We start from the raw sequence: 21,851 nt of genomic DNA on the forward strand, positions 1-21,851 counted from the left end.
TGATGAACTCATATGTAGTAACTGTTAGTGCAGCAAAGACTAAAATTGTCTACTAATCCTGTATAATGAAGTTAATAATCTCCCTTACGATAAATTGGAGTCTAATGACAATAACAGATCGATATAAAGCCACAAATGTCAAATCTAACTTAACACTATTATTATAAAAATGTAAATATCTTAATACCTCACATTTTTTTTAAAACGTGTATATATATATATATATATATGTGTGTGTGTGTGTACATGTGTATATAATACCTAATTTCAAATTGAAAATTTTAATCCTGCCAAATTACAAGAAATGATTATTTCCCTTGTAAAACTGTCCACTAGGGGGAAACACTTGTATGTGTGCACACACACACACATACATATATATATATATATATATATATATATATTTAGACAGACAAATATGGTTAAACCACTCTGTAACATTATAGATTTTGTTAGGACAAAACTCTAAAGGAGGAAGCTCAAAAAAGAAATCACCATATGGCAACAGTAAGGATGAAATGCTTGGTATACCACTCAGCTTTCAAACAATCACAGCTGAGACAACAGCTTGAACCTGCTTTTGCTGGTGAGAAATGGTTACATCTCCAAGTCTAAATGGGACACACCTAACTTGTTTGGACAGTGGTAGTTAAATAACTAAAATAATAGTCATGATCGTTAGCAATTTGAGTAGTTTTTGGCATGGTCTCTATGGTTGAATGTTTTTCCTATCACCAAACACCAAGCAGAGTGCACTGGATGCATTTTATTTTGACACTAGCTCTAGAACTGTTGTCTTGTGTCCTGAGAAGCCTTAACCCTGTAGTATTCATATTACTCTGTCAAATGTAATGTTTATTTAATCACATTATTTGGAATGAATCTTGCATTATCCCGTAGTTAAAAGGCTCTTTCTTTAGTATGAACAGACAGGGTTTTCCTTCATTGCCACTACCACATCAGCATGAAAGCCAAACTCTCATTCTAACCAGCAATAGTGACAATTCTTGCTATGTCCAGCTCTTTACCTGTGACATTCACACACATGTACTCAATTGTTCCTACACACAATTAAATAATGCATTTCTACTGCATGCACACACACACACACAATAATTCATTCTACAAGCACAAAAATTAACTCAGGATTTGGCTTATTTATTGTAAAGATATTTTTAACTCCACATCTCTGTTAATATTTTACCTGAACATTTCTCATTGACAAATAAAATGTATATAAAAAAACTCAAACTCAGCTCTGTTCTTTTTATTAAGCCTATCCATTTGCCTACATTGCATTGCGCTCACACTTCAAATAAGAACTGAGTGAAACTGATTATCTATCCAACCCATGCCAGTACGAAAAACATGTAAATTGATAATGATGAAAGATTGGTACCCTCTCTAATATTGTGTCTAAATAGTATTAAAAACCACTGTATATAAGGATTGCCCCCATTTAAGCTCATATGATCAACGGAGACACAACAATCTGGTATAGATTTTTATTATAAACAATACATTGGTTAGCAATAAATGACTTCAAAATAAGAACTAGACAGACCCAGAAACATAATATAGTCTGGAGAAGGAAGACATAGAAGATGAAAGAGCTGTCAACCTAATGTAGCTTCAGAGATGTTCTAGTTGAAACATGTCAGGTTATGTACAACTTAACTTGTAAGTGGAGTTTTAAGAGCCCTGTTGTGACACAGGTCTTGGGCATTTTAGATCTGGTGGACCCCAACCCTCTCCAGGTTTGACTATAGTTGGTTTCTTTCGGAAGAACAGAAAGAGACAAATCAACCTTGTTACATGACTGGTACTTTATTTATTGACCCCCCAAAAGAATAAAAGGTAAATTTGAGCTTGGAGAGTTGGAAAAGCTACTGCCAAATAGTCCATTCAACACATTAATTGCAAGTTAACAGGGCACAAAAATTATTATATATATATGTGTGTATATATATACATATATATATATGAAAATATACGTTGAGTCAAAAGAGACCATAAGTCAGGGAAAAGATATATATATATATATCATGATCATCATTGTTTAACGTCCGCTAATCAACGGCAGTATTCATCCTATTTTTTGGACTGCCATGTTGGCTTGGCGATAACTATTAATATCCAGTACCGCTGCCGTAGTCTATTTGAGAGAGACTTAGAAATATTAATATTTATGTATATATATATATACACATACCAGTGGAGCGCTAAGAGCACCGTTCGAGCGTGATCATTGCCAGAGCAGCTGTCTGGCTTCCGTGCCAGTGGCACATAAATAGTACCACTTGAGTGTGATCGTTACCAGCGTCGCCTTCCTGGCACGTGAAAAGACATTCAAGCGAGATCGTTGCCAATGCCGCAGGACTGGCTCCTGTGCAGGTGGCATGTAAAATACACCATTTTGAGCATGGCCGTTGCCAGTACTGCCTGACTGGCATGTAAAAGCACCCACTACACTCTCGGAGTGGTTGGCATTAGGAAGGGCATCCAGCTGTAGAAACTCTGCCAGATCAGATTGGAGCCTGGTGCAGCCATCTGGCTTACTAGTCCCCAGTCAAATCGTCCAACCCATGCTAGCATGGAAAGCAGACGTTAAACGATGATGATGATGATGATGATAATGATATATACACATGTATGTATATAGGAATGGATGGCTAGATGGATGCATGCATGTATGCATGTATATGTGCATGTCTAAATACACACACACACACACATGCAAATACACATGACAGGCTTCCACACAGTTTCCATTTACCAAATTTACTCAGAAGGCATTGGTAAGCCCAGGGCCATAACAGAAGACACTTTCCTTAAGTGCCAAGCAGTAGGACTGGACTAAAGACCACATGGCTGCAAAGCAAATTCCTTACCTACACAACCTTGTCTCCAAAATAAATAAAAAAATCAATAAAGCTTAACAAGAATATAAATGTGTGGTATGTTGGTGTACTTGAGGAGAATAAATATCTAATAACATTTTGGGAAAGGTTATTCATCAGAAAAGAATGAGAACAGACGAAAGTAGTCTTTAAATGGATATAAATAGAGAGAAAAGGAGTGTGAACTAAAAGAAGAAATGATCAGATAGACAGGTGAAAGTAAACAAGTAGAAATGAAGTTGAAGTTGTCTGCGACTTATAAACTAATTATGACTGATGTTGATCATTTAAATAATACTTGTTTTGTAAATATAACAAGTATTAATTGTTCCCATATAAATTATTATAAAAATGATATTGACATTAATATTGTCTAACATGATGATGATATATATATGTTTCGGGCCTTGTGCCTAGAGTAGAAAAGGATATTGCAAAGGGAGTGTGAGTAAGTGGCAAAAGACGTGGGTATATAAAGAGTTGGAAGGGCTACCGGATAGCAATGATACAGAGGAACGGAGGTGTGATGAGAGGATTGGGGAGTGAGAGATAGGCATAGTGAATGAAGGAGGAAATGTGAGAAACAGAAGAGATGTAGATTGGTTTGTTGGGGTGGGGTGAGGGAAAAGTTTTCTTGTTACAAGTGGATGGAACACCAAGGTCAGGGGTTAGCAGATGGCAATAATAGAGCGAGACAAAGCATTTGGGTAGAATGTACATATCGGGGGGGGGGGGAGCAGAGAGCAATGATACAATAGCACTGGGCGGCCCTTTTGAAACCACTACCCCCATCATCTAACCCCCTTGGTTGGGAGCCCATCCAGCAAGGAAAATAGAACGCCCAAAAGGGCTGCCGATCCTCTGTGTCAGAAGAGGTTATGTTTGGATCACAACTAAGCATCAACCTAAGCCTAAGCTAACCTAGAGAAAGGGGGCTCTACCAAATCCACTCACAAGGCTTTGGTCAGTTCGAGGCTACAGTAGAAGACACTTGCCCAAGGTGCCATACAGTGGGACTGGACTTGGAACCATGTGGTTGGAAAGCAAACTACTTACCACACAGCTGTTTCTGCGCTTATATATATGTATGTATACATATACATACATATATGACATATATGTATATGTATATATGTATATATATGATATATGATATATATGTATGTATGCTTATGATACACACACACACACACACACACACACACACACACATATATATATATATATATATATATAAGGTAAATGTCCTGCATTTGAAAAGCTCCATTCTATTTCAGTTGTGCAAGAGAAAGGTCATTTGAAGTTATTCTGAATGTCAGATGAATTTCATTTTAGGAGTGAAAGTTTAGTGGTGATAGCAGCGGTGGGGATGTATCATTAGCTGGTAGTGGAAAGAGACATTTGAGAGGAGAGTTCATAGTAACTATGGATGATAACAGGAAAAATAGTTCTTGAAATCTCTGCTCAGTTGTTAGTAAGTTTGAGTGTCACAAAAGAAAGGTGTCAATGCTGTTATCAAAGCGAGAATTGAAGCTTTAAATCTAATTCTGTTGATCAATTCATCAATATGCTTAATTTAATAAAATAAGATGCATCACATGTGCAGTATACTTTTGTTGGCGAAACTGAAATACACATAAAACACCATCAGTTGGAATTGTCACCTATTTTTCTTTAGAGAGTTGTAACTTTTTACAATCAAATTCTGTTCTAGTAAGGTTTGTTAGTTATGTACAGAACAGGCTTTGCCCTAGTAAAGTTGTTTGCAGTGTTCTGTAAATGATTTTGGGCATAAGGCCTCGATGTGCAATTATCAGCAGAAATGAGAACTGTATATGTGCTTTTAGAAAATGTTGTCTTTCCTGAATCTTTACTACAGAGGCATCATGATCTATATATCCATATATATTAAATTATTTATCTATTGTGTATGTGTGTGTGTATAATTTCTGTTGTTCTTTCACTTTAAATTTTGAGTTCCTTTACCCTTAATCCCTACCACTCTCTTGTGAGTTTCATTTAATTTCAAGAAGAATTAGCTCATTAACAATTATTCCTCACATGCCTTTTGTTCATTTCTGACTGTATACAGTATCAGCTTCTCATTTTATGGCTTCTTAAGTTACATAATTAAGTCCCAGTATTATTAATTACATTTCTTTTTCTTTCATTAACTTATAGCAGTCAAGGAGGCGCTCATTCCAAGCCAACATAGAATGCTTTCAATTTCATTGCACATTGTCTCATTTCAACCATTCAAGCAGGAAGCATTATCTACTCCCTACTTTTTCAACTCAACATATTTAATTAACTTATTAACTAGCTAATAATTAAACTATTTCTTAACTTAATACTTCTTAACTAAAATTTAATCTTAATTTTTTTCTAATTTAACTTTATTGACCCCAGAATGATGAAAGTCAAAGTTAACTCCTGTGGGATTTGAACTTAGAATGTAAAGAGCAGAACAAATACTGCAAATAACTGTGTCTGATGTTGTAATAATTCTTCCAATAATCCACTACCCTCCATTGCAGTAGTAATTGTAGCTGTTGTTGTAATTGGCATAAAATCAGCAATTTTTTAAGGAACTGGGAAGTTGATTACATCAACCTCAGTGTTCCACTGGTACTAATTTTATCAACCTGGTATTTGAACTCAGAATGTAATGAGCCATACGAAATGCTACTAAGCAGTGTATCTGATGTGCTTACTAATGGTTCTGCCAATAATCCATTATAACAATAAAAATGATGATGATAATGATTATGATACAGTAAACAAACAAATGACATTTAGCAAGCAGAACTAATGGGCTAGTCAACTGTTTTAACTAACATATTGGATATCAACAGAGACCATTTATCCGAAGCTGTAACATGTCACAGCTTGAATGGTTATCTTTTTTCTGATCTGCCAGAATAATTGACCCTGTGTTTCAGAGGACTGTAGCTGGTGTAGGAGTGTAAAAAATATCTATTAATAAATACTATGTTGCACCAATGTCATAATTACAAATGTTTCCTGATCTCATCTACATGAAATTCACAACAAACGGTCAACCCTCTGCTAATATCTGAATTATATAGTTATGTTGAAGCCAACATTGTTATTGTAATGTATACACAGGCATGGCTATGTGGCTAAGAGGCTTGCTTTGCAACCATGTTGTTTCAGGTTCAGTTCCATTTGGCTAAATATCTTTTACTATGGCTGTACATCATCCACTGCCTTCATGACCATCCTTTAATGTCCATTTTCCATGCTGGTATGGGCTGGATGGTTTGACTGGAGCTGGTTAGCTGCACTAAGTTCCAGTCTGATTTGGCTTGGTTTCTATGGTTGGATGCCCTTCCTAATGCCAACCACTTTACACTGTGTGCTTGGTATTTTTAGTGTGGCACCACATGAGCACTACCATATGGCACTGGAACAAGTGCTTTTTACATGGCACCAGCACACAACTCTTGCAGGCCAATCCTTTTCACAAGGGGGAGAGGCCTTAACACTTCTGCTGTGAAGGATGAGTCTTCTGGAGTAAAGCAAAGTGCTGGGTATTTTGGTCCTTTGTCATCTCGTCTGAAAGGTTCAGCATCCTGAGGTCGGCCTTCAGCACCTTGTCCAACATCTTCCTGGGTCTCTCCCTTCAACATGTTCCATCCACTTTGAGAGATTGGCACTTCTTTATGGAGCTGTCGGCATCCATCCGTACCACACGACCAAACCAGTGCAGTCTTCTCTCTTGCACACTGCATGTGAAAGTTCATCATCACTATCATTTAATGCCCACTTTTCCAAGCTCACAGAGGTCAAACAGAATTTGCTGGGGAAGATTTTCCTATGACTAGGTGTTCTTTCTGTCACCAACCAGGGTAATATTTCCCCAAGCTCAGAAGTGTTTTTCATGGAAGATTGTAAATGAACATTGCTTCTATGATGGTGATACAACCATTACATGATGTCAAGACAAAGTTACACACACACGTACATATTGAGTTTCTTTTAGTTTCTGTCTACCAAATCTGCTTTTGTTGGTCCAGAGCTACAGAAAAGGATGCTTGCCTAATATGTGGTTCACAATAGGACTGAACCGGAGACCATATTGTTGGGTAGCAAACTTTTTAAACACACACCCATACCTGCACTTATTTTTTATCTTGTAGTACTTGTTTCAGCCATTAAACAATGGCCATGCTAGGACACCACCTTGAAGAATTTTTAGTGAAACGAATTGCCCCAGTACTTATTCCAACACTTTTACCAAACCTCTAAGTTATGGAGACACAAATACAGACACAAAAAGACACACACACACTGGTAGAAATAATGCAAAGCAAATTTTCTGACACTCTAATGATTCTGCTAACCCAACATCTAAATGGTTTTGATCTAGGCAGGTCAGCAGTTTTGAAGAGAAGGGATTAATTGAATATATTGCCCCCCCCCCCCCTACTCCCTAGCATGTGACTGGTACATTATTTTATTGACTCTGAAAAGATGAAAGTTAAATTGACCTTGGTAGGATTTGAACTCAGAAAGTAAAGAACTGGAAGAAATACCACAAAGTATTTACTCTGATGCTTTACTGATTCTGCCACTTCACCAAAAGAGAATAAAGAAAGTAAAGAAAGATGTTAAAACAGTTAATAATCATTCTTGTATATAAATGTTTATTTTTGTAATATTTTCACATACATATATACGGGGTTGAAAATCATTGACATAAAATGGATTCTTAAACAGGCTGTTCTGAAAATCGTTAAAGGAATTTGTATGTTTTTTTTTCTTTTTTTTTATATGTATATATATATATATATATATATATATATATATATATTTGAATGCCACAAGTTTAAGTGACAATATATTATGGTTATAAATACAGTAAAATCACAAAATTGAAATTGTTATAAAACATTTGAATTAATTCCTTTGAAAAACGCTGGAGTTGACAGACTAAAATATCAACAAAGCAACATGTTATGAACTAGATAAGTGCTGCTATCTCATCATTTAACTATATGTGTGGTAGTGATATTGGTTGCTGGTACCATCCCTGAAAGTGAGTGGTGCAGCTCTACTCAGTTGTAAAACACATATGTAACAATAAAGTATCCGTGATAAAACATAGTGAATTGCATATATATATATATATATATATATATATATATATATATATATATATATATATATTATACATACACTCACAGGTTTGTGACCTTGTGATTGAGTGTTGGGGCGCACATTCATGGGTTGCGTAGTGCATTGTATCTTTGAGCAAGGCACTTCATTTCACATTGTCCCAGTCTACCCCTCAGCTAAAATATGTATCAGCTGAGTACTGGTGTAACCTTCTCTGCTAATGGATGTCTAGTTTTGTCCATGGTAGGAGGGTTGACAAAATGTCTATGTCTGCTCAAGACTACAGATACACCTAAAAGCATTGTACATGCTGCCAAGTCATACTCACTTGCAAGTGATGGCTATGATTTATAATATATATATATATATATATATATATATATATATATATATATATATATATATATATATATATATATATATATAATGAGTTTGGGAGAACGACAAGAGAAATAGAACTCAAAACGAGTATAGAAATATTTTTTTAAGTGCCATGCATGAAACTCTCGCCCTTGAGTCACTTGTGTAACTTTTAGCAATTATAAAATAATAGTATATGTGCGTGATGATATATATATATATATATATATATATATATTTATATAAACATACACACACATGCATATATAATGCTCTTAATCAAATAAAGAACATTATTTAACAATGTACTACAAAACTTGTAAAATACAGAGTATGCATGCATGTATGTGTGTGTGTATATATATATATATACACACACACACAGACACCTGTCTTTAAATATGCGTTCTATACTAGTAAAAACATTTCAAGTTATCCCTAACTTTCTCCAGGTGTGATATTCTGATCCTTGAAGAGTGTTAAGATAAACATATAACTTATACTGGTATCAAATCTATATTCAAATACATACATATATATATATATATATATATATATATATATATATATATATATATATATATATAGAGAGAGAGAGAGAGAGAGAGAGATGTTAATTGTAAAATAAATTCTAAAGAAATAATTTAACATGAAAATTATTTTGTCTTTCATAGACATTTGATACATAGGTAATCTAACTTCAGTGCACATACATTGTAGAAAAAAGTCCCAAACAAACCTAAAGTACCAGCAACTGAGGTCAAAAATATAATCAGTCAAAGCTGATAGAACAGAAAATGAATTTTCTAGTATTTGAGAATTTGAAGCTTCTTTAATCTTTTGATCCCAAGAACTGGCATCCATTGCAAAAAACTCTTGCACTCAAATTTTATTTAACGATATATGTTTCCTTTATTAACAACTTGCTGTCATTGTACAACAGCTATATGTGGTTGTTACAATATTTCATTAAGAAAATTGACTTTGAAAACAAATATTTTTCAATGGATTTTAAAATCTAAAAAAATGGTGAATAAATATTTTTGAATTAATATAAAAAGTTAACATTAAGGGATTTTGTTGACAATCATATTAAAATTTGAACAAAACAATCTTGTACAATGGACTTATCCCTCAAAAGAATATCAAAACTTTAAGGTTGTAGTTAGTTTTAAACTTATTTAAATTTTGAAAGACCCATATACATAATTGTGAGTTTGTATATATATATATATACACACACACACATACATAAGTATGTATGTATTAACGGATGAAAGACAAATGAACAGGGGTTAAATAATTACTTTCATTAGCTTACTGGTGTTTCTGTTATAAGTAAGTACACACTCAGGGCTGAGTGTCAGTGTAACATCTTACCGGTTTTTCAGAGCTGTTTGAATAAAGTGTTTTTCTATTGCAGAATACATTTAAATATATATAGTTGGATACATCCAGACACACATATAAGTATATATGTATGTATTTACCTATGTACTGACCTGAGTATGAAACTATCCAGTAGTGGAATCCTGGTTTAGGAATTCCAGTGTTTTGAGGATTGTGGAACCAAATCTTAGCCACAAATGTTCCCAGGTCTGCTCTGACCTAGAGTAGCAGTACCTATTAGGGTCCCATCTATAGGTTAATTAGCAAGTCCGTCAGGCAGATGGAGTTCATTAGCCTGAGGGGTGTGTGTGACCCATCTAAAGAAAGGAAAACCTTGACTCCAAGCCTCTACAGCCTTGCAGCCATACCTAGCAATGATGAAGGCTTCAGGAAAAATCTGGAGTTGGAATCCCTGAGGCAGTTTGTCATCTACAACCTTGCTCTAGCAACTCTTCGGCTATGTGATGGCTGTGCTGTTCCATTGGATTCCTTGGGGATGTGGAGAGCAGGAGGATATGCTGCATGGGCAATGACCTGTCCTCCATACCATAATGCTCAGGCTAGGATCCTATCGAGCATTTTATACTGGAGTAATAGCATTGAACTTTTCAGCCATAGACAACTAAAATTTTTACCCATGGTCATTGATGACAGAATGGAGGCCTTAGACGTGTATATATGTATATGTATACACACACACACACATTGAGGACGTAGGACATATGGAGGGAAGGATGTTGAGTTTCAGTAAATTAAGAGAAGTAAAGAGTGAATTGGTCATTGTAGATTTATGAAACAAGTCCTATGTGAAATGTTTCAAATGTTAATTGTCAAATAAAGGAAAAATCAGATCTTCAAACAATGTAGCTAATGTTATTAAATCCTAATGTATTAAAATCAATCACTTAATCATATTAATATAAAGAAAATATCACAGAACAGTCACAAAGTGCCAAAGTAAGATATTTTATGATGCTATCTGGGATAAAATAATAATTGAATTCTGGGTCTGAGTCAATTTTATTTTACAGAATTAACAATTATTAAGAAATAAAATTAGATCTTTTTCCTTTTCAATAAATAACTTTATTCATTTTTATTAGTTTTCTAAAAAATACATTTTAGAAAGAAAAAAGACAAACAAACAACAAAAACAAAACAATTAAAGCAACAAAAAAAAAAGAATCTATTTGAAATAAATAAATTATAGAATTAAAAAAACTATATAGATAAATATTGATATTTTATTTATTATACCCAGAGTCAACATGATTGATCTCATTTTATCACTGGAACATAATTTTTATCAACTGCAAAGGGATGGAAAGGTGGAATCACTGAGAAGTTAAATATTGCAAATGTTTTTTTCATTTCTATGCAAGTTAAAACAAAGCATAACAAAAAGGGCATAACAAAATGATAAGCATTAAAAATGTAAATATGTAAGCATATATATATATATATATAAATTAACAAGTTATGAAAATAAAATGAGATTTTCAAAGAAATGGTGATCACACCGCAAAATAAAACAAACAACCAATCAAAAAACAATTAATCCCCATCTATTACCTAGAAGAATCCTTTTACAATTATATACATATATATGGTTGTTTATATGAGTTAAATGCTTTGTAAATGTACCTGGTATCTATTAAAAAGGTTTTCAAAGAGTTAACAACTACAGCCATAGTCTTTCTTGCCATCATCTTGTTGAATATCAGGACTACACCCAATGTTAGTGATCTGTGAACTTTCTGAAGTGAATCGTGGGATATAGCTGGGCATCATTGGTTTAGAGTTCTTCAGTTTATGAGCCAGTGTCATAAAAATTGCTTCTACGTGATTCGCTTTCTCATCATCTTTAGCTGATGTTTCAAAAAGTGGCATGTTGTGAGAATCAGCAAATTTCTGGGCTGCATTGGTATTGACAGCAATTCTATCAATGATGTCACATTTGTTCCCAACCAGAATTCTTGGAATGTCTTTATTTAAGTTATGACGATCACATTCTTCAATCCAATTTGGCATGTTCTCAAATGAGCTGATCTTTGTAACATCATATACAAAGACAACAGCATGCACATTCCTGTAATAATGCTGGACCATACTCTTCCGAAATCTTTCTTGCCCTGCTGTATCCCACAGTTGTAACTGAAAATAGAAAACGAAAACAAAATAAAAAGTGAATAATTTCAAAGGATACAGTTCATGATTTTCAGATTCTCTTAAAGAAACTAAATATAAAAGTATGAAGAAAACTGAACAACCTTTCTGTGACTCGAAGGTACGTCTTGACACGCCTTCACTGCCATCTTCTTTCTCTTTTAATAGGGGTACCCATGTATCTCCCCTACCACAAGAGAGAGAGAGAGAGAGGGGAGAGAGGGGGGGAGAGAAAGAGGGAGAGAGAGGGAGAGAGAGAGGGGGGGAGAGAGAGAGGGGGAGAGAGAGAGAGAGAGAGAGAGAGAGAGAGAGAGAGAGAGAGAGAGAGAGAGAGAGACCCCTTGCTGCCAGCAGCAACTTTTCCTACCACCCTTTCCATTGCTGAGTTGGCCACCTAGACAACAGAAACTGTCAACTACTTGCAGGAGACTTTCCGATTATTTGAAAGGATTTATTTCATGAGTATTCTTTATTGCTAACTACTCAAGTGCATCTGTTACATATAAACTCCAGTTTGACTGTGATCCCACTGCATTTCTTGAACAATGTAATTTACATTAGATTACAGGAAATATCTAAATGTAGTTTATAATGTGGCATAGTTATAGAACAGAGACTTGCTTATTTATTTATGTTTTTGCCAGTGAAATTGCTATTGAATTTACGTTACTCTTACAAAGGAAGAACTAAAAAAGAATTTTAGAAATGATCATATAATCACTAAAAATGTGAATAAACTTGAAATAATAATGTAAAATCACCAGAAGTTTAGTACGGGTGACTAATTTGACCCAATTACAAGTGGTCAACTGCAGCTATAAAAGCAAAAGGCAGTTAGATACTACCAGTACCATTGCCAGAAAATACCAAACATAAAATGTAACATTTAGCAGCAGTAGTCTACAATTATAATAAACTGAATTTAGACACCACCACAAATACTAATGAAGCTCGCACTACCTGACCTCCTGCAGCTACTAAAATTGCCAGTGATAAGTACAGTCACACTGCTCAGCCAGCAAAAGGAATCTCATTCTCTAACAATAACATGACAATATCAGAGATCAGGCTCTTCATTCACTGGCAAAAACATAGATAAATAAGCAAGTCTCTGTTCTATAACTATGCCACATTATAAACTACATTTAGATATTTCCTGTACATCTGGTCAAACTTTTAGAATCATAAGGGCCCGAAGAAAAAGCAGCCTGAAATTACAGGTGTAATTATAGGTTGCAAACTGAGGGAACATTATTTTGGTTGCAATATAACAAAACCACACAAGGGCTTGGAGAGAAACACATAACTGTGGACCATCTGGGGAAAAAATAAGAGTAATGATGTACAGAGGTACAGAGAACAAATCTGAAGCATTATGCAGTATACCTGTCTCTCCTGCATGACTACTTCATTTATCCAACTCAATTTTAAAGCAAATCTATCAGAGTATTGCAGTCAATGGCACTAATGATGCATTTAATGCTTAAGTTTTGCTACCATGCAATATCTAACTTAGCATAAAATATCACACAACTTGCCTGCTACTAGGAGAGGATGGGAAAGAGAGTTCCTTTGTTATCAGTAAACTGCTTTCCACCCCTACCAATTTTCCAACCTTTCTTATTTTGTCTGTTTTCACCACTGATTAAGTTATTAAGGTAACAGAAGTTGTCAACTCCTATAAGTAATAAATATATATATATATATATATATATATCTATCTATCTATCTATCTATCTATCTATCTATCTATCTATCTATATATATATATATAATATATATATATATATATATATATATATATATATATATATATATATATATATCCATGCATATATGGATATAGGATGTCACCGATGGTGCAAATAAAATGAAATATGTAAACAACGAGAAAAAAAATGGAAAACAGGACGTGTAAACACAGAAAGGACCCTTCATCAGTTGTTGGTTGTCTACCTACTCATTTAGAGCAAAAAACAATGATATATATATATACACACACACACACATAAATTTATATATATGTACATATACACACACACACACATATATATATATATATATATATATATATATATATATATACATACACATAAATATATATACCCACATATACGTATATGTATACATACACATACATATATTTGAAAAACCTACACGACTAGGTGAAAAGCGCTTCATTTAATATGTGACATTAATAAAAATCTGTAAATGTACAAACATCCAGGTTTCTGAGTACCTTAATTTTTTTTCTATATAATTTCTGTACATCACCTCCAAACCTTCAATATATATATATATATATATATATATATATATATATATATATATATATATATATACATATACACATAATAATAATAATATTAGGGATAAAAATCCAAATTTACAGGTAAAAACTCAATTAAATTCAATTTATTAAAAATTAAAATTAAATTAAGTTTCACAAGTTCATGAACTTTGGTTCTTTTCTCTAAAACTATTTATTTATTTATATATATATATATATATATATATATATATATATATATACACATATATACACACACAGATATATATACACATGGAAAGTATGTGTATGTTATGAAGAATGGCAGTGGGGGTGGGGAATCAAGGATCCTAGAGTTCTGTGAAACTAGTCAGTTACCATTTATGTAAACAAACAAGCCAGATAGACTATTTACACCAGGAAATGAGATAAGAAGATAATTGTAAATACTAAGTTTTTTCCTAGCGAAGAATATGCCACTCAGTATTAGACAAGTGATTAATGACTTAGCAATGAGAACTAGATGGATTCAGAGACAAAAAATAATTTAAAGAAGAAAGACATGAAGGTGAGAGAATGTTTGGTTAGTTGCAGATTCAAAGAAGGGATCTTTACCTTCTGCTGGCCAAAGGGTAAATATCCCAAAGAAGTCGTAGTTGATACTTATGACAGAAGAGAGAAAATAGAGACTTATAACATACAGAAGGAAAATAGGAGTTTGTACAAGATAACTTGCTGAGGACAACAGACCAGATTTGTGGCTGTTACAAGGTCTCAACCAAATGGAAGGCTGTTGTAGTGGAACAGTACTGTACATAGATCCATAAAAACTAAGTGAGAGGCTTTGAAAGAATGAAAGTAAGGTTACAATTTAGAGTATCTAAAAGTGAAGCTAGGCATCAGGTAAACTTAACTAAGAGAGAAAAAGGAAATAAGAGGTTTGCACATGTTCTGCGATATGATCAAAAGCATGAAGTGTTCTGGATCACAAGACAGTATGCTAGAGAAAATCAAGATGCTGTTAGGGAGAAGTCTTTTTGGGATGATAACAATGAATATGACCATACCAATGCTGAAAAGAAGTGACCTTAAAATGCTGTTATGAAAGATTTCTGTACTTGCCAGCCATTATTCCCTTTTCCCCAGGCCATTCATTCGTGACATCCATCATTTGCTTTTACTATCACCCAACTCTTTTACTTCACATCATTTGAGTTTTCTCTGACCATGCTAAGAATAGAAAATACATGTGAGTCATAGTCTTCTAACCTAACCCATACCAGCATAGATGTAAAATGATAATGACAACAATATTTATCTGTATAGCTATCATTATCTTTTAACAACTGCTTTCCATCCTGGCATGAGCAGAATGAGTTGTCACTATTTTGGTCAGTTTCTATTTAGAGTTATTACTCTCAAAGACAAGTTACAGACCATATCTCATCTTGCACTTTCTATTTTTGGCATGGTTTCTAAGACCTGATTCCCTTTCTAATACCAATTACTCTGCAGAATCTATACACACAGTATATATTTTCATGTCTATCTATCAGGTTTTTAAAAAAATTTCTCAAGTGTATGTGTGCACATCATATTTACCCTTGTCTCAATATAATGTAATAAATGTGTAAAGAGAAATTTAGCAATTGATGTCATTCACTGTTATATAAGCAATGTTGTTTGTTTCCAGTCTTCCTTGCAAAACATGTTTTCCCATAGGGAAAATATTACCTTGCATAGAAACAGGTGAGTGTTACTGACAAAAAGGGCATCCAGCTATAGAAAATTTGCTTCAACAAATTGTTTTAACCCATGCTTAGAAAAGTGAACAAGTTCAGTCCCAGTGTGGCATCTTGGGAAAGTGTGTTCTATTTACAGCCTTGGGGTGATCGAGGCTATAACAGAAGTCTGTCACATATGCATGTGTGTGTCTCTTTGTGTTTGTTCCCGTAATTTCGTGGCTCAGCAAAAGAAACTGATAGAATAAGTACCAGGCTTAAAAGAGTACTGGAATCAATTTGTTCGACTAGACCCTTCAATGCAGTGTTCTAGCATGGTCATAATCCAATGACTGAAACAAGTAAGAAAATAAAATATACATCCTCACGGTGGTGCACCAGCATGACCGCAGCCACTTGGCTGAAACACATAAATAAATAAATAAATAAATAAATAAATAAAATACAGACCTACATGTATGTATTGTTCATCATCATCAGTCAACGTTCCCTTTTCCAAGTATTGGTTAAAACAGAATTTGTTGAGGTAAATTTGCTATGGCTGGATGCCTTCCCTATCAGCAACACTCATCTGTTTCCAAGCAAGATAATTTTTACCCTATGGGAAAACATGTTTTCCAAGGAAGACCGGAAGCGAACAACATCGCTAGTATAAGTGTGTATGACATCAACCACTAAATTTCTCATAAAACATTTATCACATGATGTAAAGAAAAGGGTAAATACCAACGCGCACACACGCACACGACAGCTTGTTTTGTTTCCATCTACCAAAATCTACTAACAATGTTTTTACTTGGCCAAAGTGTTGCTCAGTGGGACTGAACCCAAGATTACATGATTGGGAATCAAGCTTCTTAACCACACAGTCAAATTAGCAACTCTTGTTTATATAAAATACGTTGCTATAGACACAAGGCCTGAAATTTTGGGGGAGGGGGCCAGATAATTACATCGACCCCAAAAGGATAAAAGGCAAAGTCGGCCTTGGCAGAATTAAATACGCATATATAATGTTTGTATGCATGTACACGTACGTTATCTATATATGCGTATGTGTGTGTATCGCTACGTGTGTGCATCTGCTCTATATGAACTCTTTTTTGTTTTTGATGTCAGCCTGACTCTGGCCCCACTGCAACACTTGGGTGCCCACGTATGCTTGTATGTATGAATAACATGTAGAGAACTCGAACATTCAACTGATTTCTTTTCTAATGTGACACCCCATTAATTTCATATCGTTTATGGAAAATAAAGCTGCCAATATACACAGTTATCATAGAACAAACCGAAATCAATTTCTCCTTTCTATCACAGCTTTTGTTTACAAATCTCCCTTCCTACCTTATTTGGAGGAAAAACTTGTCATTGTTTATTTCATAGATTACATCCCACCACACTGTCGCTTGTCAACTTTAAACCAAGTGCATGGTTCGATTAATATAGAATGGTAATCAGGAGAAATATACATCATTTTCGTTATCTGCCGTTGCTTCCATATAACCTTTAATTCGGATACTTAAATTTAGAGAAATTGCAGCCGATTAGAAAATTTTAAAAGAAATAAATTTATTTGCAACGTAAAAGAATTCTAACATTATGAATGTAATGTTAGAATTCTAGGAAAGAATTCTTGGGTTCTCGGTAGTACTTTGGGTAACGCTATTTGTTTATATATATATGTATGTGTGTGTGTATACATATACACACACATATATATGTATACGTGTATATATATATATATATATATATATAATGTATACATATATATATTGTATGTATGTGTGCGCGCGCACATGATTATATATGTGAGTACATCATTTGTGTGCAAACAGTTTGAAAAAAAAATTTAAATCGTCAAAAATAAAAAAAAAAGCTTACCTTGATTTGTTCTCCTTCCACTAAAATCATCTTTTCACGAAAATCAACACCAATTGTAGCTTCTGTCTTGTCTGGGAATTTACCACTACAGAATCTATATGTGAGGCATGTTTTGCCAACATTAGAATCGCCAATCACAATAATCTTGAAGATCCGCTTTTGTGCTTGTTTTTCGATTATTTTGGAAGACGGAGCAGTAGAAGGACTAGACGTAGTCACTGTTGTCGTTGTCTTAACATCACCAGTTTGATTTTCTGTGTTAGTTAATATCGTTTTTGTTGTTTCATTATAACGGCCAGCTGACGAGCTGCCTTCTAGCTCGTGACCAGTAGGTAATTCTGTGTTCATTCTGTGAATATCATATGTAACAAAGAAATACAAATTTAAACAACAGTACAAACAAAAACAAACTGAATTCGAAGAAATTTAGTTTTTTTTCGATTATTTTGGGGTACGTTGCAGTAGTCTGGTTAAAAAATACAAAGCCAGATGATTTACCTTTCCTCCATGCTTGTTTACGTACTCGCGGTGATCGTCGAACAAAACTTTTATTTTAATACTGGAAAAATAGATTAATATATTATTTGTTAATTTTAAATAATTTGAAGCTGTTATCTAAAACAATAATTTACTCTTTCTTAAAAAAAAAACTTGTAGAAATCCTCGTGTGAACGAGAAGTTAGGAATCGGTACTCACGCCATATTGAAAATTTCACCACGAGGTGTAGGGGCTGTAAAGTAAAATACCTTTCAACAACTCCCGTGCTTAATCAAGCAGGGGATCACCATTATGCCAACAAATAACCCTCTCCCACCTAAAGAATATGCACTTTTCAAAAGGATTTTGGTAAGTTGTCGTTTTCTTAAAAGAAATAACAATCATTACCGTTGTGAACCTCCTTACCCCTGTGTAAAGTTATGCTGCTGTCATGATTCAGAGTTGGCATGAAGTTTCTATAACTATTCTCTTTATTTTGTCAAACTAGTTTGAATTCATAAGGATATTTAAAATTATAGTGATTGTTAATTGTCTTTTGTTTTTCGTTAACGTATCTTAAATTTGAAAATCGATCTATGAAAGGACAAGTGTGTCATTAGTGCCAGTAATAGGAGGGGAAGATGTGTAATAGTTACTGTGTTGCAAATTCTGTAGTGTACTGAACGTTTGATTTCCATGTAATGAGAATCCCGAAAAATCTCCCGATTCCCCACCAATAAAAGTTAAAATTTCAAATTTATAGAAATATTCTAAGACTCGATTGAATGTTATCCAGCGCCGAATTGGAATTTCATTTCATGTCTTTTGCCTGTTGCTCCTGTCGATAATAACGACCTGGAGATGTCTGAAAACTCCTTTTTTAGAAAATATTTTTCCTACTTTTATTTTGTATTGATCAATTGTGTTTCTCTTTCAATATCGTTCATTAAGTCATATTTTAATCATGCTTTACCGGTTGTCTAACATGTCACCGTGTGCTTGAAATATTTTTTGAAGAGCAATTTCACTTGCGTCTTTGCAATAAATATTCGACAATTTTTTTCGCTTAACTCATACAATTGTTTTTTTGGTTTGTCATTCTAATTATCGTAGCGTGTAAATTCTATTATTGGGATAGAAGAATGCATGATGAAATATCATCACTTGCAGCATTTTTAGAGAGTTACACAATCTTGTATTGAACCAAATTTGGTTTTCTGCTGAGATCTCCGTTGATCCCTTTCCACTATTAAGTGTTAGTTTGCTGAACTCATTAGCAACAAATTTCGTCTTTTTTTGGATGTACAACGCGAATAAGACATCAACAGTTCCATGTTTTCTCCTTAAAAATTTTCTTAGCACTTATTCAAGTGTTTTCAATATTTTGTATGTGCACACATGGGGGTCCCATGTGTTTGCACATGGGGTCCAAGTCTCACGAAAGATTTACCTAGTTTTTCCCTCACTACTAATTAAGGATCTGTAAATACGTTTCTGATGCATGTAGAGGCTGTTTCAATGGTATCTGCGAATTTAATGCGCTAAACTACAGTCTATACGCATTTAATGTTATGTAGATATTTAGAATTTACACGTTTTGTGAAAATTACTTTTCGTTGAGTAAGACACATCCTGTATTTTTAGAAGACTTGCTTTTGTGATCCACATACTCTTGCTTAATGATCGTCAGTTTTGCTACTAACTCTTTTTTTTTTTTTAGTATAAAGAGGAAAAACAAGTAATATTGGACAATCAAATTTCCTAAACTATTGGGAAATTTTATGACTTTTAATATATATCTGATTGCATCGCCTTGTAGCATTCTGTTTCTTTACATTACAAACATTGAATTAGATAAAAAAGAATTTTTTTAAAAACTATTTTGATATTTTTTTTCGACCCTGGTACAACCGGTAAGATTCGATATCTATTATATTAGGTTTATTTCAAAAGTTATAAAGTATTCATTTTTTTTTTGTATTTATTTTGTGTGCAGATGATTGGTTAAAGATCCGAAACATGTCAGTTTCTGCAGTGTGCATTATAACAGTTAATATATAGCGCTCTCTTTTATTCTGAGATTGATGTTTATATGCTACTGCATAACGTCAACGTTTTGACGAGAAGAATATCCCTGCTGTTACTCCGTCGGTTTACGACGACGAGGGTTCCAGTTGATCCGATCACAGGAACAGCCTGCTCGTGAAATTAACGTGCAAGCGGCTGAGCACTCCATAGACACGCATAACATAGTTCTCGATGAGATTCAGCCCAACACAAAATGTGACAAGGCTGGCCCCATTGAATTACAGGTACTACTCATTTTTAGCAGCTGAGTGGACTGGAGCAACGTGAAATAAAGTGCCTTGTTCAAGGACAACACGCCACCGGTTTTCGAACTCACGACCTGTTACATAACATTATGTAATTTATACTGCTAATGGCTTAATGGTCAGCAAATTAGATTTAATGATTGTTCCATTGTTTAAGGAAATCCATTAACACCAAAATGTTTTGAACTTTGGGATGGCTCAATTAAACATTCCCTTTTGCTTCAGACCAAGTCTGCTTGGTTAGAAGTTGAAGGGCATTCATTGTAAAAATTTCTTTAACAATATAAAAGTATTTAGCAGCATCCAATCCATGCTACCATGAAAAACTGAATGTAAAATAGTAAATTAAAAATAAAACTACAATAAAAACATTTAAAATCTAGTTGACTATTGAATTTTTCTTTCATGAAAATGATAATTGTAGTATTTACAAACTTGAGATCAATGTACCTGTGGTAGTACTAATGGATTTTAATTAATGTATTAATGGATTTTAATTACAAGATTGTCGAAAATATGTTAACTGACAGTGAACAGGGCAAAAAGGTAAAGCTTTAGAGGTAGAAAATAGTAATAATAATTAAACATATTTATATTCATATGTGAAAGAGAATTAGGTGTTAATTGAGTAGTTTGTTAAGCAATATAGCTAGTCTGACAATGGTGAATGTGTAATTTCATTTTGGCAAATGCTTTGGATTTTATGTTGCTCCCTTGGTTAACTTGCATCAGGAATAGCTCCACTCTATCGAAACTGTCACTATAGAGCTTACTTGCATGATTCATTGATATGTTTTCAATGGAAACAAATTAAGGATAGCATGAGAGGAATACATCTGACAACTGTTGGACTAAACCAGCAAAGATGATAAAAAAAGTAACATATTTAGTATTCCGTCCTCAGTCAATGGAGTAAACATGCAATATTCTTAAACCCCAGTTGTGAAACCCTCCAAATAACGAAGAGCAACTTGAGACCATGTTTCAAGGCTGCAAAGAATAATCAAGTATGCCAGAACCTTGAATATATGTATGTGCAGTTTGATCTACAGAGTGTACTTGGTGCTTTTTCTTTTTGTGGCACCAGCTGTAGCGGGGTCACCTTACATTTTGCAAAACTGAAGGAGAACAGGAGAGAGGGGAGTGTGTGTGACGATCTTAGGCAAGGTAATGAAAAGAACACAGTTG

General features: G+C 34.1%; 2 protein-coding genes across 3 annotated transcripts in view; one reads left to right on the forward strand and one right to left on the reverse strand.

Moving 5' to 3' along the window:
• Positions 1-11,021: 11,021 nt before the first annotated feature.
• Positions 11,022-20,020, reverse strand: LOC106872672 (putative Ras-related protein Rab-33). Of its 2 annotated transcripts, none has more exons than XM_089361779.1 (4): positions 19,941-20,020; positions 18,351-18,411; positions 17,853-18,201; positions 11,022-11,945 (listed from the first exon to the last, which is right to left on the reverse strand). In XM_089361779.1, exons 2-4 carry the CDS (start codon positions 18,359-18,361, stop codon positions 11,466-11,468), a joined length of 840 nt encoding a protein of 279 aa, XP_089217905.1. In that variant the 5' UTR covers positions 18,362-18,411; positions 19,941-20,020; the 3' UTR covers positions 11,022-11,465. The 2 variants fall into 2 exon arrangements, with proteins under 2 accessions (XP_089217905.1, XP_014775232.1); XM_014919746.3 differs by lacking the exon at positions 19,941-20,020 and adding an exon at positions 18,550-18,687.
• The window catches only part of LOC106872671 (N-alpha-acetyltransferase 15, NatA auxiliary subunit), a 33,723-nt gene continuing 30,406 nt past the window's right edge, over positions 18,535-21,851 (forward strand). Inside the window, exon 1 of the mRNA XM_014919745.3 lies at positions 18,535-18,699. Coding sequence (XP_014775231.1) covers positions 18,643-18,699 — 57 coding nt within the window. The 5' untranslated portion in view covers positions 18,535-18,642. The remainder of the gene's footprint in view (positions 18,700-21,851) is intronic.

This window comes from Octopus bimaculoides, chromosome 13, assembly GCF_046866305.1.
Source record: "Octopus bimaculoides isolate indiv1 chromosome 13, ASM4686630v1, whole genome shotgun sequence".
NCBI lineage: Eukaryota > Metazoa > Mollusca > Cephalopoda > Octopoda > Octopodidae > Octopus > Octopus bimaculoides.

What these genes read in the sequence shown, in the direction of transcription:
- LOC106872672 (XM_089361779.1), bottom strand. An exon ending in TGGAAGGAGAACAAATCAAG is followed by an intron (nt 11,946 to 17,852) that starts GTAAGCTTTTTT and finishes TTCTATTTTCAG; the next exon opens with TTACAACTGTGGGATACAGC.